This window comes from Triticum dicoccoides, chromosome 5A (genome assembly GCF_002162155.2).
Source record: "Triticum dicoccoides isolate Atlit2015 ecotype Zavitan chromosome 5A, WEW_v2.0, whole genome shotgun sequence".
Taxonomy (NCBI): domain Eukaryota; kingdom Viridiplantae; phylum Streptophyta; class Magnoliopsida; order Poales; family Poaceae; genus Triticum; species Triticum dicoccoides.
The window spans coordinates 654,870,769-654,890,003 of record NC_041388.1 but is presented as its reverse complement, the minus strand read 5'-3'; the positions used below and the strand labels follow the sequence as shown (position 1 = coordinate 654,890,003).

The following is a 19,235-nucleotide window of genomic DNA, read 5'->3' as shown; positions in this document are numbered from 1 at the left end:
ACTTGGGAAGTCGTTGGGGCATTGTACCTTCGCTGATCTAACTTGATATCCGTGTTTAGTGAGATTCTATACTCATGTAGATTCGGAACAGACCCTAGGCTCTTCAAAACTTGCGCATAAGGGTTATGCTGTAGTATTCTCAGAATCTTCCGTATGAGGTCTATATTAAGATCTGGAGACCTATTAGCCCTGTGTACCAAGTTTTGATCTGTATCATAAATATAGAGTTGCAAATGCCGAGGGCCATTATCAGCCGGCACCAGATTGTCAAGAGCGTGGTACAACCCACCACATGCACGGAATGTATATATGCCAGTTCCTGCCGCAGTGCTTACTCGACGATCAAGGGTGACGCCTAGACTTGTGAATGAGAAGTGTGAGTTGAAATACCGTATATGTTCTCTGAAGTACTTAGCGTCCTCATCATCTTGACTTGTAAACAACCGTTTCAACTCTTCTGGAACATCTGGAGTAAACAAATTGACTTTTCCTTTTCTGCAACAAAATGCTGGCCCCTCGAATGGAAACCGCAACGCCCCACAGTGGCGACAGTCCGCAACCTTTCTTAGGACATGGTGCCTTGTAGGTAGGTTTCGGTATACGAAGTCATCGGTATTTGCTTTGGGTACTGCTCGGGTAGGATGATGTCCAATTTGGTACGATTCAAAAGCAACATCTAGCATAGGACAACACATGTATTTTATTAGTAAATACCCATAATATGTGCATTTTAGATTGGTAAATTAGAAAATACGCAATGCACATACCCTGATCCATAAATATTCTAGCTTCTTCATCAGGCTCATGGTATGCAGCTTCTCCATTATGCAATGGCTCCAAGCAGTCTAGTAGGGAATATATTGGTCATTCAGAAATGACTCAAATTTATGTATGATGACCTGTATGTGTGTATGATAGTATATACAATATACCTTGTAAATTGTTTAGTTCAACAACAGGTTCAAAAATCCCATATGGATCATCTTTCTGGTCATTGCCCACTATGAAAAATCATAAGATTAGTAGAGCATAAGCATGCCGGATCTTCAAAATCCCATATTATATTAGTAGTATTATTAGTACCTAGTGGATCCGGTTGCGCAGGCCGGATCGTATCATATTCCGGCGTATTATGAAGTTGGTTGGATCCGCTAAAAGGTTGTATACCTGAAGAAACAATCGAAAATTAGGGATTTTTTATCAAATATACACTGTGGGCGCCCCAACACCATAACTGCACGGACGAACTAACCAGCATGCTCAGTTATGCAATCTGGCTCACGTATTATGCTCATTTGTGGTACCTGAACTCCAGAAATTTGGGTGGGAGGTCCTGCATGTACAATTAATTTTCGCACAGAAGATGATTACAATTAGAATGGTGGCTGGACCGGAAGGCAAAGCCAGTTAAATTTACCTTTTGAGCTTCCTGCTATTAGTTGCCTCTGATACGCATCATTCGTGTGCAACCAATTGGATTCATCATCGCAGGTTAAATAATTTTCCTTGTCGTGAGGGATTTGTTCATGAGACGAAATTTGTAAATTTGACAAGCCTGCCATAAAATTGGAGCACCACATGAGTACCCATTTTAGTGTGAACATGCAAGTACATGCAGGACCTCCCACCCAAAAGGTATATTTTATGGTACACCCGAACCTGTCAATTTATGTAGCTGGGTGACACCGGATTGTCCTATAGGTGGTGTTTGCGACACAGTGTTATCATCGTTGAGGCCAGTGCTAATCTTTCTCTTTTCACGGGATAGGCGTTGTCGTTTTAATATCTCATCCCTATTTTGTGCATACCGCTCCCTGTTCCTTTGCCTCCTCAACTCCTTAGGGTCTGCATATATGTGTAATAAAGTTAATTAGTATGAACACATAGGGTTGTATATACTTTGTTGATCAGCATTACCGATGTACATGGGCACCGGTGTAACTGTTTCATTTTCTTGTTCATTAACATCGCCATCCACACCGGTCATTTCAATATCAATGTAGGCTTGATGTTGTCTCTCAAAGACACCATCTATGTTCTGTGAATACTGTATCCCAACCAGTTGGCTCTGCAGTTCGTTAGGGTCCATATCTATGACATATTGTTGTTAGTTTGGTGCATGCATGTTATAAGTTTTTGGACCAATACAGAAGAATGCAGTGTAAGGGAAAGTTTACCTCGGGCCAACGGCTGGGGTGTATGAGGTACATTTTGATCGACATTAAGCAATGTTGTTGAAGCCTGTTTCTTCTCACGGGCCTCACGCCGTCTTTAAGGATATCATCTTTATTGCGTGCATAGTACTCTCTGTTCCTCTGCCTCTTCAATTCTTTGGGGTCTTCATAAGTAGATACCGCAAGTTAGGATATAAGTACATACCGCAAGTTAGTATATAAGCACCAACAAATACAGTATGACATTTTTAGGAAAAGGCTGACGATAATTACCCAATAGTCGGTTGTTACTTAGATCTTGAAATGGGGTGCGCGCTTCCGCACTCTTGGGAGATGACATACCCTTGGCCTACATATGAATATTGCTATCATAAAAAATTGGGAAGTTGATAATGTGTTGCATCAAAGCCGTATTTACATTATTAATAGGAAGTTGTAATGACAGGTCTCCTTACAGGACCACTCTCAGTGGTTGGCCCTCCTGTTCACTTACACTGTAACAGAAGGCAGAAGATGATATTGGCCCTGCTGTTGAGCCGCAAACATAGAATGTTGCTTTGGCAGGTACAGAATTTGTGATTTATTGGTGCGGAAATTAACTTCTATTCTTTATCCTGACGTATCTACTTGGGACAATGAAGCTATATTTTTTATCCCCACTGCTAGATGTAATCTAAAATATGAATGGCTATTTTAGTTCACACCAGGTATAGGACATAGGATGCATGTATCAGTTAGGCTGGAAATCGCTACAGATGTGTAGTATTGTGTTGTGCACATGTGTATATTTTAGAACTATATATTCTGAAAATTACAATTCCGAGTATTGCTGCAACAGGTCAATAAACAGTAGCTACAGATGTGTAGTATTGTGATGTGCACGCGTGTATATTTTAGAACTATATATTCTGAACATTACAATTTCGAGTATTGATGCAACAGGTCAAAGGAAGAAGCAGGTCGAAGGAAGAAGTTTAGACTAAAGTGGAGAGAAGAATTTTACAGCTGCGTGTATCCGGCTGGCTGCGACGGCCAGGGCGGGCTGTACCAGTGGGGATCTCCCGTAGGGATGCCACGCTGCGAGGGCAGGGTCCTGGGCGCTCCCTGGCGTCGCTGCCCTGGCGACCTTGCTGGAAGTTCTGTGGCGTCGCTGCCCTGGCGACCTCGGGGAAGGAAGCGACGCTGCTCGCGGACGGTCTCCACGTTGGTCGGGAACAATGGCGATGACATTGGCAATGGTGCGACGGTGCGATGTCGAATTAATTTTGTTTCCTTATTTTACCAGAGATCAGCGTGGTGCGATGACGAATTAACGTTGTTTCCTTATTTACCTGGAGTACAGCGTGATTGTAGGGGGTGGATGGGGGGTGCTGGAGGTGGAGCACGGTCAGTCAAGCGTATTTCCTAAGTCCACACCGTACAGGCAGCAAATGAATGATGGCTGTTAGATTTAGATGTGCGGGTATAATTGTGTGGTGTTGATTGTTCCGTGTGTTTTTTAGGACAAGTTGCCGGGTGTACTTAGCGAAGTTCTTGTTTGCTTGTTTATTAGTAGTAGAGACTATGCCCCATCTGGCCACCTGAACATGTTTGAATTTGACTTCCTACAGAACCTAGCGGATTTCAGTAGGACAATTGCGGTTTTCGAGTTGATCCTTTGCATATGGAGGGGCAAATTCTTGATTGTTTTGAGTACACGAAAACGACCAGGATATTTTTCCTCAATAATGTGCGACGAGTTTGATTCTCGGGAGTTGGGACGGAATAGTTCAAGGTACTATAAACAAAGTTTACCTTCGCAACAAGAAATCCGTCGTAGTCTAGGTGGTTAGGATACTCGGCTCTCACCCGAGAGACCCGGGTTCAAGTCCCGGCGACGGAACTTTTTTTTTGTTTTTCTAGCTTTTTTTTAGTATTTCAGTGATTCGATACTCTTTTGAGAGAAGTAAATGTAGATTTCGCCAGTTCCCTTCCAAAACCACGTCTTTGTGTAAAGAAGTCTTGTTACGTGTGTGCCACCATGTCCGGTGCACAAGTAGGTAACAGATAGGCAATAAAACAACTAGCTTTATGTTGTTCCGGGCATGACTAGTGGACTACCCCTAAACTCTAAAACCAACTCGTTTCTTTAAAGCACCCACAAGCATTTGGTAGATAAGACAGTCCAGAGATTAAATACACAAAAAATTCAGTTGACCTGATATAAGCTGGGGCCTATTGTACATGTTTATTTGATTAATCCAGCAGACCACTGAAATTTTTGAAGAAAAACAACGGGTAGAAGAAGCTTGTCACGATACCATGGCGCGATTCTGAATATCATAATTCATGGTACAAGAAAAATCAGACAACCATGCTACCATGGCGTTACCTGCACACCCCTTCAGCAAAATGGCCAACCAGCTCAGATGCAAAGACAGAACATGGGTTAAACACAGCTTGGTTCATTAGAAAAACACAGCTTAGTTCAATTAAAAACACAGCTTAGGAAGTCTTGCATTTCATTAGGACACAAGAGCGAAAAGGTTTCACGGTGAATGTCATTAGAATGAAGTAACAAACTAATGATAGTCATCATTATGATGCTCATACAAAAGTAAACACATTCGACAATATTAGAATGAATGGTTGCCGTACCACCAACAAACCAGGTTGATGATGTTCCTGGCAATTAAGATGCTCCATTTGTCGCCAAATTCATTCCCATTAATGTTCTCCATCTGCCTTGGGCCTTCTCCCTTTCTACGTCCAGAGACAGCGAGTCATCGATGACAAGGTTCGTGATCGCAAGCCAAGACAGCCAATCTATCTCATATGGGCAGATGTTAGAGTTGTGCCAAATATTACTGTACAAGGTAGATTACAGTCGGACTTTTTTTTGGACTGTGTGTAGATAGGGTAGGAGTTGTGTCCTATTAGGACACTTGTATCCTAGGCCTCTCATATATATCGGAAATAGACACACGATGTAACATATGCCAACATAATAGCGCCATGGTATCGTGACAAGCTTCTTCTACCCGTTGTTTTTCTTCAAAAATTTCAGTGGTCTGCTGGATTAATCAAATAAACATGTACAATAGGCCCCATCTTATATCAGGTCAACTGAATTTTTTGTGTATTTAATCTCTGGACTGTCTTATCTACCAAATGCCAACATAATAGCGCCATGGTATCGTGACAAGCTTCTTCTACCCGTTGTTTTTCTTCAAAAATTTCAGTGGTCTGCTGGATTAATCAAATAAACATGTACAATAGGCCCCAGCTTGGACTATGTGTAGATAGGGTAGGAGTTATGTCCTACTAGGACACTTGTATCCTAGGCCTCTCATATATATCGGAGGTAGACACACGATGTAACATATGCCAACATAATAGCACAGGCACGCGAGGGAGCCCGGGGTGTGTCCCGGCGCCTGGGCGGTCAGGGTGCGGTATTGTAGCGGTGTCATGGGGAGGAGCGCTCGTAGTCAGGCCCCGGGGATGTATCCATGATGGTGAACCTTGTTAACAAATCTCGGTGTCGTGCTTGTGTGATTGCTTGGTCCTCGGTAGATCACCGGAGCGCCTCGGATTTATTCTTACAGCAGAGGAAGTACTTCTTGGTCACATTCGCACTATCAATCCTCCTCATCGACCTATCGAGGCTGAACATAAAGAGGCCTTCCCCATCAACCCAGATCACCAACGTCCCACTTTTGCCTCGGGACATCTCCAACCTGACCTTTGCCTAGATCTCCAACGTGGCCACTCGTTGCGGCAAGGAAATTCTCATGTCAATCCTTTTAGAAAGCACCGAGTTGCTGGAGACATCGCCAAGCGCACTATTGTGTTTCCAAAGTGTCATCTAAAACCCTTGCACGATGACCAACAGAATCCCCCTGTCTGCTGAATTCCCCAGCAATGGACACCTGTTACGCTTTGCTTTGGGCGGGAGCTCCAGATATGACAGTTCCATATTGCTAATGTGCAGCGTGGCAACGTGAGTGGGCGACATTTGTTTCCAGCTACCACATAGCCAATGGATGACACCGCCAGAAGCAACGGCCGAGGATAACACCAAGTAAAGGCCAAGCATTAACCGAGGAACTCCTTAAGACCTCATCCATGCTCCACTCTTTGAGCTATAACACATACAGATGAAACAATCTCCTTTTCTTATCCAAATGCCTATCAGTTGGAAGGACTGGGACATGCGTACATAAAGGTCGACATCATTGGTGACAAACAAGGCATAATGGTCAGGAGGTACATATCTGTGGCCAGAGACGGAGGACCAAAAAAAAATAAGGTGTGGCGAAGTCTTAAGGAAAGAATTTTTTGGATGCAAATTGAAAGAGTGAATACACACTACAAACGAAATATCAAACGCAATGAAAATGTGGACATGTTTCAATAGAAAAACAACCTAAAACATACCCATAATGAAGCTGTTAATGGCATGTCCTGAAACATTAACCTAAAACATGCCCATAATGTAGACATGTTTCGATGGAAGTCACTTGATCTTGATGAGTGACATGTCCCGGAACATTAACACTTTCATGGGTGCTTGGATTTGTTTTTGAGCTGCTTCCACTACCAATTACTTTAAAATACTTTGTCAAATATGCAATCCACAGCGTCAATCTGTCACTAAAATCTGATTGGATTCAAATTGCTGTTAACAATTACTATAAAATTTCAGAGACATAAGAAATGCACCTCTTCCTCCCTTTCCTTTGGAGTTGCTGACCCCGTCCCCTCCTTTTCCATCTTATGGCCCAAACTACTGGAGCTTTCTGCCGCCGCCGCTGGAGCCCTGGAGTCGCTGCTGGTGCTTGCTGCCGCCGCCACTAACGCTTGCTGCAGTCGCTGGAGCTTGCTGCCGCCGCCCTCTAAGAGCATCTCCAGCCGTTGCGCCCCCAAGACGCGCCGAAAATCGCCTCTTGGGGGCGAGACGGCGGGTTTTTCGGCGTGGGGGCGAGTACGTCCCCAGCCGTCGGGCCCCAGACGTCCTCACAGTTCGACCAAATTTCAGCAAACACGACATATTTAGGCCAAATTTCAACAAACACGACATATTTCGGCGAAATTTAGATGTTTTTACACGAATAAAATGCACGGAAAAAACCCTAAACTACGGGCCGAAGTAGGCGCTGAGCAGGGCGTAGTCGTCGCCGGCGTCGTCCTCCTGCTTCTCCTCCTGGACACGGCCGGCGCCGCTGCTCGACCCCTCGCCCCGGCGCGCTACTTCACGGCGGCAGCGTTCGGTGATCTCCTCCAGGGTGCGGCGCTGGCGGTCCAGCTCCATGCGCGTGTAGTCCTCGCGCTCCCACTGCAAGGTGGCCTCTTCTTGGTCGGCCTCCTCAGCGAGAGCAGGCTCCGGCTTCACAGCGGCAAGCCCCGGCTTCGGCTTCACCGTCGCCAGCCCTGGCTCCCTCTTCGGCTTGACCAGGCGAGGAGTGGCCGAGGAGGAGGAGCCACGGCCGCCGTCGTTGATGACGAGGCCGGCGCCGCGGGTGCGCCTACCGAGCGGCGTCTCGGACGGCTCTGGCTTGACACTGACAAACGCCGGCACGCTGGAGGAGTGAGAGGAGGATCGGGAGGAGGAGGAGGAAGAGGAGGATGACCATCCCATCATCCTCCTCGGCAGCCACGCGTCGCCGCTCCGAGTGGTCGGGTACTCAAACGGCGGGTCATTGCCGCCCTCGAGGTGCACGAGGACGCCGCTGAGTGTGCGGCACGGGACGCCCCACCACAGGCGGCGGCCCTCATTGTTGTTGCGGTCGCGCGGCGCCGGCGCATTGTTGGTGGAGGCAAGCCGCACCTCCTGCCGGCGTTCAAAGTACGCTGCCCACGCCGCATGGTTGTCGGCGGCGTACTCCGGGAGCGCCCGCTCCGTGGCCGTCAGGGACGCCCGCGCACGCTCGATCTCGGTGTGGAAATATGTGGGTGCCTCGGGGACGGGCAGAGGGGGGACAGGGACCCCGCTGGCGCTGAGCCTCCACCGCGACGGAGCGCGTACGTCGGGCGGCACGGGGTAGTTGGCCTCATGGAGGAGGTGGGCCTCCCACTCATGCAGCGAGCGGTGACCGAAACTGTTGGCCGCCGCCGCGTCGCCGGGGTACCTCGCACTCATGGTTGCCGGGGGGAGAGAGAGGGGCTCGAACGGCGGAGAGAAGGAAGAAAGTGCGGCGGCGAGGAGGGGGAGGATTGGTGCCTCACCGGCGCGACCAGGGGCGGCCGCGTGTGAACGCGTGGCGGAAGGCGGGGTGGCGTCACCGCACTTCGCTGCCCGTGAATCAATGGCAGGCTGACCTGTGGCAGCCTTGGCATTGATTCCCCGCGGGAAAACCAAGACGATGAGGACGACCAGCCTTCGTCTCGCTGACGCGCCGGTCCCGCCACTCTTTCACGCCAAAACGTTCGAGCTGGCGCCCTCGGGCGCCCCACAGCGTGCCGGGTTCGGGTTGAGTGCGCCAGCGACAATTTCGGCCCAATCCGGCAAAAAACAGGCTCATGGGGGCACGACTGGGCCGATTTTTCGGTGCCAGCGCTAAAAAACGGCCTTGGGGGCCTGTTGGGGGCGCGGCTGGAAATGCTCTAAGCCCCCAGCTCACCGCCGGCGTAGCCTACCCCGTCGCTAGTCGCCCGCCTGGTCCTCGCGACCTGAACGGCCGCTGTCGCTGCGCTAGCTTCTTAGGGTTCGACGCTTGCGTGTGCGTCATGTGCCTGAGCGCTCGATGGAATCGAGCTCAACCGCTTCCTGGGCCAACTCGTGCGTGTATGTGTCGGCCCATCAGGCCAGTGGCCTCTTTACCTGTTTTGTGGCTGCACTCGAATGAAGGAACGAGACAATTGATAGCGACGATAGATGCGTATGTATAATTTTTTTGCCCAAAATCAAGGTATGGCGACTGCCATATCTTGCCCACCGGGGGCCTCCGCCAATGTCTGTGGCTAGGAATCTCAAAGGTTTCGCAAGTGAGAGGATTGCAGACATATAACAAATCATTTAGGAACTGACCGTTGGGAGTGGCAACTTCTGATTGGCGGCAGAGGACCAGGAAGTTGTCCTGGGATGCAATGGGCTTATAGAAGTTAAGGCTTACACCAAGACCTGGAATGAAGGTCTCAAGGTATAATGGCTTGATAGCATTGTGAGTGGATTTGCTACCAACAAAGCGTGACAATTCAGACATCCGCATGAAGCTTGGCACCAAACAGCGGGTTTTGTCAATGTGATACTTCCAGAGGTTTGAGGAAGGCTTGTCCTGGTAGAAGAAACCAAGAGGAAGGGATGGGGTGAGACCGTGATCGCGGTGCCTCCTCCTAAGGCTGAGTTTTGCCGACAGCAGCCAAATCCTTTGGCGAAGGCACGTCGGGAAGCCGCGGGGAGGCCGACCGAGGGCATCAGGCGATAGCCTTGGTTGTCCCGCATCTAGCGATCGATGGTGGCTTTGGACCAAATGGTCACCGGCGTGAATGGCAGCGACCAATCCCACGAGCTCAACTGGAGAGCCGACTATCATGCGAGATGAAGAGGGGTAAAATGGTGCGATAGCTTAGGGAGCTCAACTGGAGCACAATGGAAACACCATTGGGGCTCTGGGAATACCGAAGTGAGGAAATCGATGGCGATGTACATGGCAGGGCTTGGAGCTCGCGAGGAAGACGACCCTAGTTCATGGGCTTGTCGTGGAGGATGTCGACGTGGCACCTCGGGATCCTCAAAGCGCGACGGGTATTGGCTAGTGTGCTTCAACGACATCAAAATTAACGGCGGTGGTCCAAGGGTGAAGGTGGGGAAGATGACACTGTGACACCCTGTCATGGCTTTCTATGCTCAAATTCGTCGTCTCAAAGGTTGACGGCGTCTCGGCAGAGCTTCCTAGCGAAGATGACACTTGGGGTTATCGTTGGACGCGTGCCTGTGTGACGACGGCGACCGGACGCTATCGGGTGTTCTTGCGGGAGAGAGATAGAGGATGAGAGAGAAAATGAGGGTGAAACAGAGAGAGATGAAGAGGGGAGGAGAAGGAGAGTGCAGAGATGTGTGTGGAGCTCGCGGTGGTAGCGGTGCAGGGTTGGGGCGTAGGGTTCGCCGGAGTTGAACTAGTGTTGTGTGGTAGGGAGAGATAGATAGAGAGAGAGAATTTTTCCTTCTATTTCTTTATTTCTTTTTCATTGTTAGGCCCGCATGTAAGTGAAAGAAAGAGAGTTTTTTCATGGAGGTGGGTCCCACCTAGACCTAGCCATGGGTTTCCCAGCCCGGACGGCCCGACCTGACCCGGCTCGAAAATCTCGGGCCGGGAACATGCCATCGGGCCGGGCTCGGGCCTAAAAATCAAGCCCGACAGAAAGATCGGGTCGTGCTCGGGCCTGTGAAAATGGGTTTTTAGTCGTGGTTGGGCCGGGCCGAGCAGGCTGTGTCGGGCTTTTCCAGGTTCGGGCCGGGCTTGGGCCCGATTTAGTAGGCCCGGTGGTCGGGCCGGGCCGGGCTCGGGCCTGGGTTTTTTGCACCGGGCTTTTTTTGGCCCGACCCGGCCTGAGATATGACCAGGTATAGTCCCACCCATAAGGAACATATCCACAGAGGGGCAAAAATGCCCAGGAAACATCCCTTAGACGGTCAAAGGCCTTTTACTAGACAGAAACGACTCAGAGGGGTATTTCCATAAGCGAAGTTGACGAAAGAGGGGCAAAGTTGAGCACATGATCTGTTTTTAGGGGTAAAGATGAGAATGCGCGCAAATTAGGGGGGGTGAAATGGCCCAAAAAATAACAAAACAAAACCACACGACCTAACCTAACCCTAACCTAACCATTTTCTCTCCCCAAACATCTCCCAACCTCAGCCGCCACCATTCCCCTCACTAGATCTTCTTTCCCTCTCCCAATCTCTAACCTTCCCCCGCTCGCCCCTTCTCTTCTCCCGGCCGCCCATAACCTCACCACCACCACCCACTCCCCCTCTCTTTCTCTCTCACAGCGCCCCACGTCTTTGGCCGCATGGCGGCGTGGCACAAGCAGCACCAGGCACATAGTAGGACATGATTTAATTTGTCTCCAATACAAAGGTGATGTTTCTTGTTTCCCTTTCGTCGTATTTTGACTAGATTCTCCTTAGTTAAGATACCCCCTAATGGAAGTACTAGTTGAAGATCTTGATCTTCAGAGACACATTGAACATCCAAAATAATTCTTGTGGAAAATAGTGACTCACATATACCTTTCCAACAAGGAGAATCCTAATTCTTTGATGTCACTCATGTAGTGGTTTTGAGTGGAGGTACTTATTCCGTAGGAGCTCTTGCCAACCATCATCCTTGTTAAGTAATTTTTACAACCACATGTGGGGAGGTAAGCATTATAATGGGATCCTCGATGACTAGTCCACCTTGGTATCTTTTACTTGCATATAACAGTCCACATGACCAACTGATACTTTATTTTCTATTCATCACATTTCTAGAAAAATATGGATAGGTAATACTCCATTATTTTTCGTACCTCTTTTGGTATATCAAATAATAAAAGCATACACATCGGTAGGATAGTGAGTATCACATTGACAAGGATTATCATGTCCCCATGGAACAAAAGTTTTCCTTTCCAATTGTTAAGTTTATTTTCGAAGTGATCCTCCATCCTCTTCCATTCTTTATTAAGGAGTTTCCTATGATGGACGGGATTTCCCAAAATACCAAAATGGTAGAGAAGCTATCACACATGTTCAAAACTCTTATCTTCTATTGTCACTGTCATAATGCACTTGTGCATTGTACTAATCAATGCAATTTTGTTTCACTAAACATTTTCCTTGTCTCGCCTTGACTAGTGAAGGATGTAGGTGATATTCTTTGTTCATTAGCTTATTTCTCTATTTTGAGAGTTGATCTTCCATGTTCTTTCCTTTTATTATGTGAAATTAGGTTCATACAATTTCTTAGTTTGTACATGGTAATTAATGATCACATTTACAACTTACAAAATTATTAAAAACAACAATATAATGGGTAGAAACTTGTTCTTGTGAAAATTGGTAATACAAAGATTTTTTTAGATGTGATTAAACTACCAAAAAATAAGATACATTACATGTTATGCAACTTATCTTCCATATTTCATCTTCTAATTTTTACAACTCTTAGACAATCCTATTTATATATCAAAATTCACGTTGGCATGCTTTTTTCCATGTTTTTCACAAATTTAAATGTTGAAAACATGATTTTCTTTCTAATTATAGAAAAAGGTCACATGGACCCGTGCGTAAATATGATTATTCTTGCAACACAACCACTAGTAGAGAAAAGCCTACTAGTAGTATGCCAAAATTGTCATTAGTGGCATGTAAACAGCACACCACTAGTATCATGCGACTAGTAAGTGGTTACTAGTGGTGTGACCATCGTACACCACTGTTAACCGCCTACTAGTGATACAGGCTGTCCAAGTCAGTACCTCAATGGTAACCCACTCAAGATGGAATGGTTTCACACCTGCACTCAAATGTTCTTCATATGTTGAGTTTTGATACATTGTCCAACGAAGTTATATGAGGTTGTTTAACAAGCAATGCAGTTGTGTAGCATGCCTCAACATGTTGCATCTTAACAACATAGTTTTGACCCTTTGGGTGTGGTATTTCCGGCAAGGAGCTGATAGGCAACAAGATATGCCCTCATAATACTTCTATACGTGACCTCCTCTAATTCCATAGATAGGACAACTTAGACTTCTTATAGGATATCCTCAGCAAGACCATATCCATGAGTAATATAAAACTTAATTAGTATTATGCTATTGCCAAAGTTCCTTTCATAACACAAGATTGAACTTCGAAGCATCATAATCAAGGCCCAGGACATGTATACATAACCATGTCAAGTTTCCGATGAGATGAAATCACACAAAATTGAAGATATGTTTATAATTTAGTAACATTACCAATGAAACTCTCCTTGGTAGTTGTTTTATCGCACAAACCTATTTGTTTTGTCAACAAGACCTAACATTAATTATTTTGGTGTGTGCTCAGTTGATTGCAGTTTTTTGTTGCGCCTCTCATCAGAAAAAACACATGTCATACAAGTTCAACTGAGCAACAATATTAGTTTGTGCATATCAGTACGACTATTTAAATTCAAAATGTAATTTCTTAAATCGATTTTAATCACCTTTTTGCATTTGAATCTGCTATCTTCAATGTCTTGCTTTAGGTCAGACACATTGTCTTCTTTAGTTTCCTTGTTATGACCTTCATAAGTATATGGTCTTCATTGAAGCTGCTACTACTTTCATGACATGGCATTGACATGTTTATGCTAAATTAGAATGGATTTGAAATTGTCAGAATCGTTTGCAAGTGATAAACATAGGATTTATATTTTGTATTTTATAGATAATTATTATATAAAGTTTGCAAATATTGTTTATTTGAAAATCATCAAATGTAGCTAAAAACTTGAGAACGTCTATTCAAATTGATAGATTCTCACTCCTACTATTTAATTAGCTCTGTATAAATAAAAATTGTGATAAATGTCTTTATTTGAAGATTGTAATGTTAGTTAAAAATTTGTGATAAAGGTAAGGGCTGACTATAACACAAAATAACATGCACAATAGTTTGAGTATCAAGTACTAATTTCTCTATAGTGGATCTATATATGTGGTGGTTGAATATGCAGAACATGAGGATTTTCAATAGGTTATGACCATAGTAGCAAATGGATCTATACTTTATCATGGATCAAGCTGAAACTGTGAAATGTGAACATGCGTAAGTATAGAATAAGATACTAATCAAAGATAGAAAAATTAACTGGTGTCATCGAGCGGTGAAAACAACTAAAATCTTAAACTATGGATGAATCGTTGTGGCTGCTCTTGATCTTGGAAGTAGTTTTGCATTATATTGTGCGCACGAATATGCAACCTTCGGTGGTAGGTAGTGGATGAAAAGTGTAGATACTACTCATTTCTAGATGATGACGTGGTGGCAAAATGAGAAGAAAATTGGGACGATTGGGGAAGGTTTTTTTACAGCAATAGTTTTATGGGACCCAAGAGGATGGTGTCGCTTCTGTGAGCATAGCCGCTACCTCTCACTCAACCACCACTTCTTCTTCCTCGTTCTTCTTGCCGCTTGGTTTTCTTCCTACCAAATCTTGGATTTGTATTTGATTTTTCAAATTACGGACGGTAAGTATTGAAATGTTGAAATTTCTTTTTCATATATTCATCTTTGCACTGGATTTGATTAGTTATTATGCTAGCATTCCTTTTACATAGAATGTTTAACTCTCTATTTTATTGTCTTTTCTGGTTTTCTCTACAAGTAGCATATCTGACTGAAGGTGCTACACTTTCGTTCTAAATATTTGTTCTTGGGTGATGATACTTCTAGGAGATGGATTGCAAGGATGCAAGTAATAATGAGAAGTTGAATCGACGCTATGACTTGAGGAGTTCAAGCATCAAGATCCGTGGTTATTTGTGAAGCAGTTCTAGCAGAAGTGAGGTACATATCTAGTTCAAAGCTCTACAAATTTGTTACTATGTTCTAAACATGAACCCCACTTTTATTAAATTTGACCAGTTCAAATTCATTCTTACATTGAATCTTTTCTAAGATATGGTAGCATTTCTGATAACTTTTGGAAATTAAGTAACATGGTTAGTGTCTGAAGCTGACTTTGGTCTACTATGTCCAATATACAAATGAGTCATAAGTAATACTGGTCATTAGTTTCATTGGTATTTGCATTTAGAATTAATGTTCACGAAATTGTTTGCCTGTATGAAGGAAGTTGCGTGGAACTATCTGTTCTATTAATGGCTTTCATTTCTATACAAAATCTAATTTGTATATAATCTTGTTAATTTTGTTGTCTTGCTTATTTAATATTTATACTTGCAGCACATGGATGGACGACATGATGTGAGATCTTCAAATCTGAAAAATGGTTGTGATGTAGTGACCAACTCGGACAATATGAAGGTAAACATCTGAATATTAGCTGTGTTGTGTACCCGTTGCCTTATTACATGCACAAACAATGAAATATCATTAATGTATGAGTATCAATTGCATATATGTTGTACAATGCAACACATTGTCCTATGATGTATTGTGCTATTGTTTTTTTCTATACTGAAGATGAAATTTATTAAGTCCTCTAGATTGTGTTTCTTAATATATGTTATTGTTTGTTCAATTATTTAGGCGGTTGATCATATTGATAGAATGAGACATGAGAATGTTCATTGGAGGTATGACTTGAGGAGTGCAAGATTAAAGAGTACTTCTGATGTACCTAGTAGTTCGTGCAAAAGAAAGGTACATGTATAATTGTAAGAACTATTTATGTATATTGCTTGATTTTGAATATGAAACAATTGTTTATTTCTATTTATAAATTGCAAATTATCTATCTGTATAACCTTCCATGTTATGTACACTAGTATTTGTGATAAATATAAGCAATCAAGTAACATTAAAATTTAGAACAATTCTTCTCTTGTCTAATCTATTACCCTAAAGATTCTAATAAAATTGACACTTATAGCTATCGTCAAAGGAATTATTGCTAGCTATAGTCAGTTGTTGCTATGTTGTAACGTGACTCATTTACTAGTTTTTCTTCGAACATGTTTAATGAAGATGATAATAGGCTGAATTTTTTTGCCCCGCAATGCTTGGTTCATCACTACACATGAGATTCAATCGAAGTCACGGGAGATATAAAGATATAAAGAAACAAAGATTAACTCATAGTTCACATGTAATTAGAAAACTTAGAAAGAATATTTGTGAAGTGTTTTTCTAGGTTTGAATCTAGTGAATATATTGAAATCCATCCTTCAAATTTATATATAAGAACGTTCAATTTTAAATCTAATTTTCTTCAATACTTATTATGTGCTTATTACATACAAAAACGATATTATATTTAATGTTTTTTATATTGTACTAAATATGTGTTCACCAATTACAAGTTTAATTGTATATTTTATTTTTCATGTTCATTCTGTGGATAGTCATAAACTTTTTATGTCAGCTGAATCGACATGATGGAAGGAACGATGAGCACATGAACGGAAACAATGTAGTGAGGAGTCCAACCATCCAAAGTAGTTCCATTCAGCAAAAATGGATTACCAAGAGCAAGGTACACTTCTATTTGGAAGCATTATATATAAGTTGTGTAAATAAAATATATTTTTTGTACTATATGTTAACATTAAAAATAATTTCACAAAGTTAAGTAACATATTTAAGATAAGGAGATGAATTTATTATTATTTTTCTTCTCAAGTGATTGCAATTAAATTGAGCTTTGGGAATATTGTGCCCAATTATATGAAGAATTCTAAGAAATAATGGTTCAATATGTTACTTAGGCTCTAAGTATTTAACATATGATATGAATGTATATTATGAATGAATTGTAATCAATTTAAATTAGATATTCCTGATTGTTGGATATCACATTCCAATAGCATGGGCATCCATGATGGAAGTGTTATTTATACTAGGACCTTTGATTGGAAAATTGGTGACGCTTAACCGAAAAAATCCATATTTTGTAGTATAATATAACTCATGGGCACAAAAATAAGAAGAGGACGGAAGCAACGCTAAATTTTGGAAGTCGGGTAAGTTGTGTGCTTTGTAATATAAGACTACTAGTACTACAAAATCTAGACAATATTGTCAATCGATGTTTTTGAATGCAATTTACATGTAAAAGTATCCTACCAATTACAATATCATTTTGTGTTCATAATCCATGAAGGACAATACATATGTTCCTCCTTTAAACAATCCACCGGGATTCAAAAATGTGACGCCAAAATATGAGGTTGTACACTTTCTCATTTGCTTTAGGTTTTAATTGATAAAATATTTAAGCTCATTAATTTTTGTTTGGAAAGCAGTACCATGTTACTGCCCATCAAATTGGGCACTTTCTTTCTGATGCGTGTTATGCTTGTGGGAAACCACGAGGTCCATGCATGCCAATGAAGAGAGACAAACAATTTTTCAGCCTTCCAATAGTATCTTCACATAGAGAATTTCTGGTATGTAAGATAGATAACAACACTTCCATGTATTTTGAATGCGACATGTCTTTATTTTTCTGAATTATTTTTTACAAATGTGTCCTAGACAATACCTTGCAATCTCTGTGAAAAGGTTAACAAGATGGGTGAAGATAGGATAAATATTGAAGATATGTATCAAAGAAATTACAAAGTTAAACTTGTAAAAGCTTCTGCAATGACGTTTCTGTGTAGAAGTGGGTGGCAAGAATTTTTGATTACTCATGATATTGATGACGGTGATCGACTTTGTTTCCACTTCAAAGAAGACTTGATGACTATGGTTGCATTTGTTTACCAAGATAAGCTTGTATGGCGTGACGGAAAGAAGGTTCTTGGTAATATTTTTAGCTTGTATCAATTATGCATGTGTACTGCTAGTTGTTCTTTATTTAGTGAGTTTTTGTTGCAATTTGTAGTGACAAATGAAGTTCAACCAACTTACATGAAAGGGCTTGTCCGTTCTTTCAAAATGGAGATGAGTAGCACTAACATCAATTGCATGCTTGTAAGTGACACATTCTTCTGGAATAGTACCAAGTATATTAACTAAGTACATAGCTAGTTCATATAACGTGTCCCCAACTATGCACCATGTATCATTCTTAAATTTTCATTTGCAGACACTTAACAATTCTATTACTGAAGAACTATGCTTGCCAAGAGAAGGTGAAGTTACACTTATCAATCGCAGAGGTGATGTTAAAGTGGAAGGTGGATACTCCATTTCTACTGATGATGGTTGTCTTGGTTTGACATCTGGCTGGAAGGAGTTTCTTCAAAGATTTCCAATTCCAATTAGATCTATCATTGAAGTGAATGTGGTGAAAGGGAATACAGGTTAATCATGTACTTCCTAATGCTGGAGGTAGATGTGTAGGGCGCCAGAGTTATATATGAAGTAAATTATAAATTGTGGTCATATGTTAACTATCAGACATTTCAAGCAATTTATTACTTATTTGAACTGGTTATGTAATGTGCTCAACTTTGTTAAATTGAAAAATGTACATTGTGTTAGCACAAAAGCTTGAGGTTATTTTGTATGTATATGGTTTGAATAAATAATTAAATTAAAAATGAATGTTATAGTTAAAACATAAATTAAGAGGAATCATATTAAGATCATCCTAAAGAAAGGTAATATTCTATCGGCTTGTTCATAAAATAGAAGTATAGGTTAAAAAATAAATCATATGTGTAGATTGGTGTAAAACTATACTTGCATCGACACACTAAAATTAGGGTTATACAAGTAATGTAGATTCCAAGATTATTAGTTGAATGAAATATAATTGTAGATGCATCACTCTTTTAGTATAATTTCAAGTACATCTGTATGTGGAAACCCTAAAATCCGAATATAAATTTAAACTATAAAAATCCTAAACCCTAAATGGTACATTTTCTAAGCATCTGGGAATATCTGACACTACCGTGTGGTTGTGGTTGTAAATTTAGATCTGAGATGAAAACCATGTCACCATCACCAATACCACCTCCACTACCGATATGGTCATGGGCACCGAGCGTATTCTACCATAATGGAGGGGGGAGGGGAATGAGACCGATGGAGACCTCGCTGTTGGAGATATGCCCTAGAGGCAATCATGTGATGATGATATTTCCCCATGTATTCATGAGTCTTTTGTATTGTCCTTGAACATCATCAATGATATGTATCAATAAGTATGTGACTTGTTTGTGGAACTATGTATTGTATGATGATCGTTCTAATGGTCCCTAGTTCATAAGGTTATGCGGACACATACCTTGACTAGTATACGACTCGGTTGATGACTATGTTTCACAAGACATGTGCATGGAGATGCTAAACCGATAGTATGGACTCAGTGATGGAGATCACCGAGTCGGACAGACCCACTTTGAGACGCAGCAAGATATTGTCATCTGTTAGTCTCAAGTACAATGTCTATGCCATGCCGTAGACCTGAGGTCCTCTCA

General features: G+C 42.5%; 1 protein-coding gene and 1 non-coding gene across 2 annotated transcripts; both read left to right on the top strand.

Moving 5' to 3' along the window:
- Window positions 1-3,983: 3,983 nt before the first annotated feature.
- Window positions 3,984-4,056, top strand: TRNAE-CUC. The gene has a single exon. It is a non-coding gene; the product is annotated as a tRNA-Glu (tRNA).
- A 13,417-nt stretch (window positions 4,057-17,473) lies between these two features.
- LOC119298290 lies at window positions 17,474-18,200 on the top strand. The gene is made up of 3 exons (XM_037575748.1): window positions 17,474-17,608; window positions 17,690-17,778; window positions 17,894-18,200. The coding sequence occupies exons 1-3, from the start codon at window positions 17,545-17,547 to the stop codon at window positions 18,113-18,115; spliced, it is 375 nt and encodes a 124-aa protein (XP_037431645.1). The 5' UTR covers window positions 17,474-17,544; the 3' UTR covers window positions 18,116-18,200.
- The last annotated feature ends 1,035 nt before the right edge of the window (window positions 18,201-19,235 follow it).

What these genes read in the sequence shown, in the direction of transcription:
- LOC119298290 (XM_037575748.1), top strand. Translation starts at nt 17,545, where the DNA reads ATGACTATGGTTGCATTTGTTTACCAAGATAAGCTTGTATGGCGTGAC. An exon ending in TGACGGAAAGAAGGTTCTTG is followed by an intron (nt 17,609 to 17,689) that starts GTAATATTTTTA and finishes TGCAATTTGTAG; the next exon opens with TGACAAATGAAGTTCAACCA. An exon ending in CTAACATCAATTGCATGCTT is followed by an intron (nt 17,779 to 17,893) that starts GTAAGTGACACA and finishes TTTCATTTGCAG; the next exon opens with ACACTTAACAATTCTATTAC.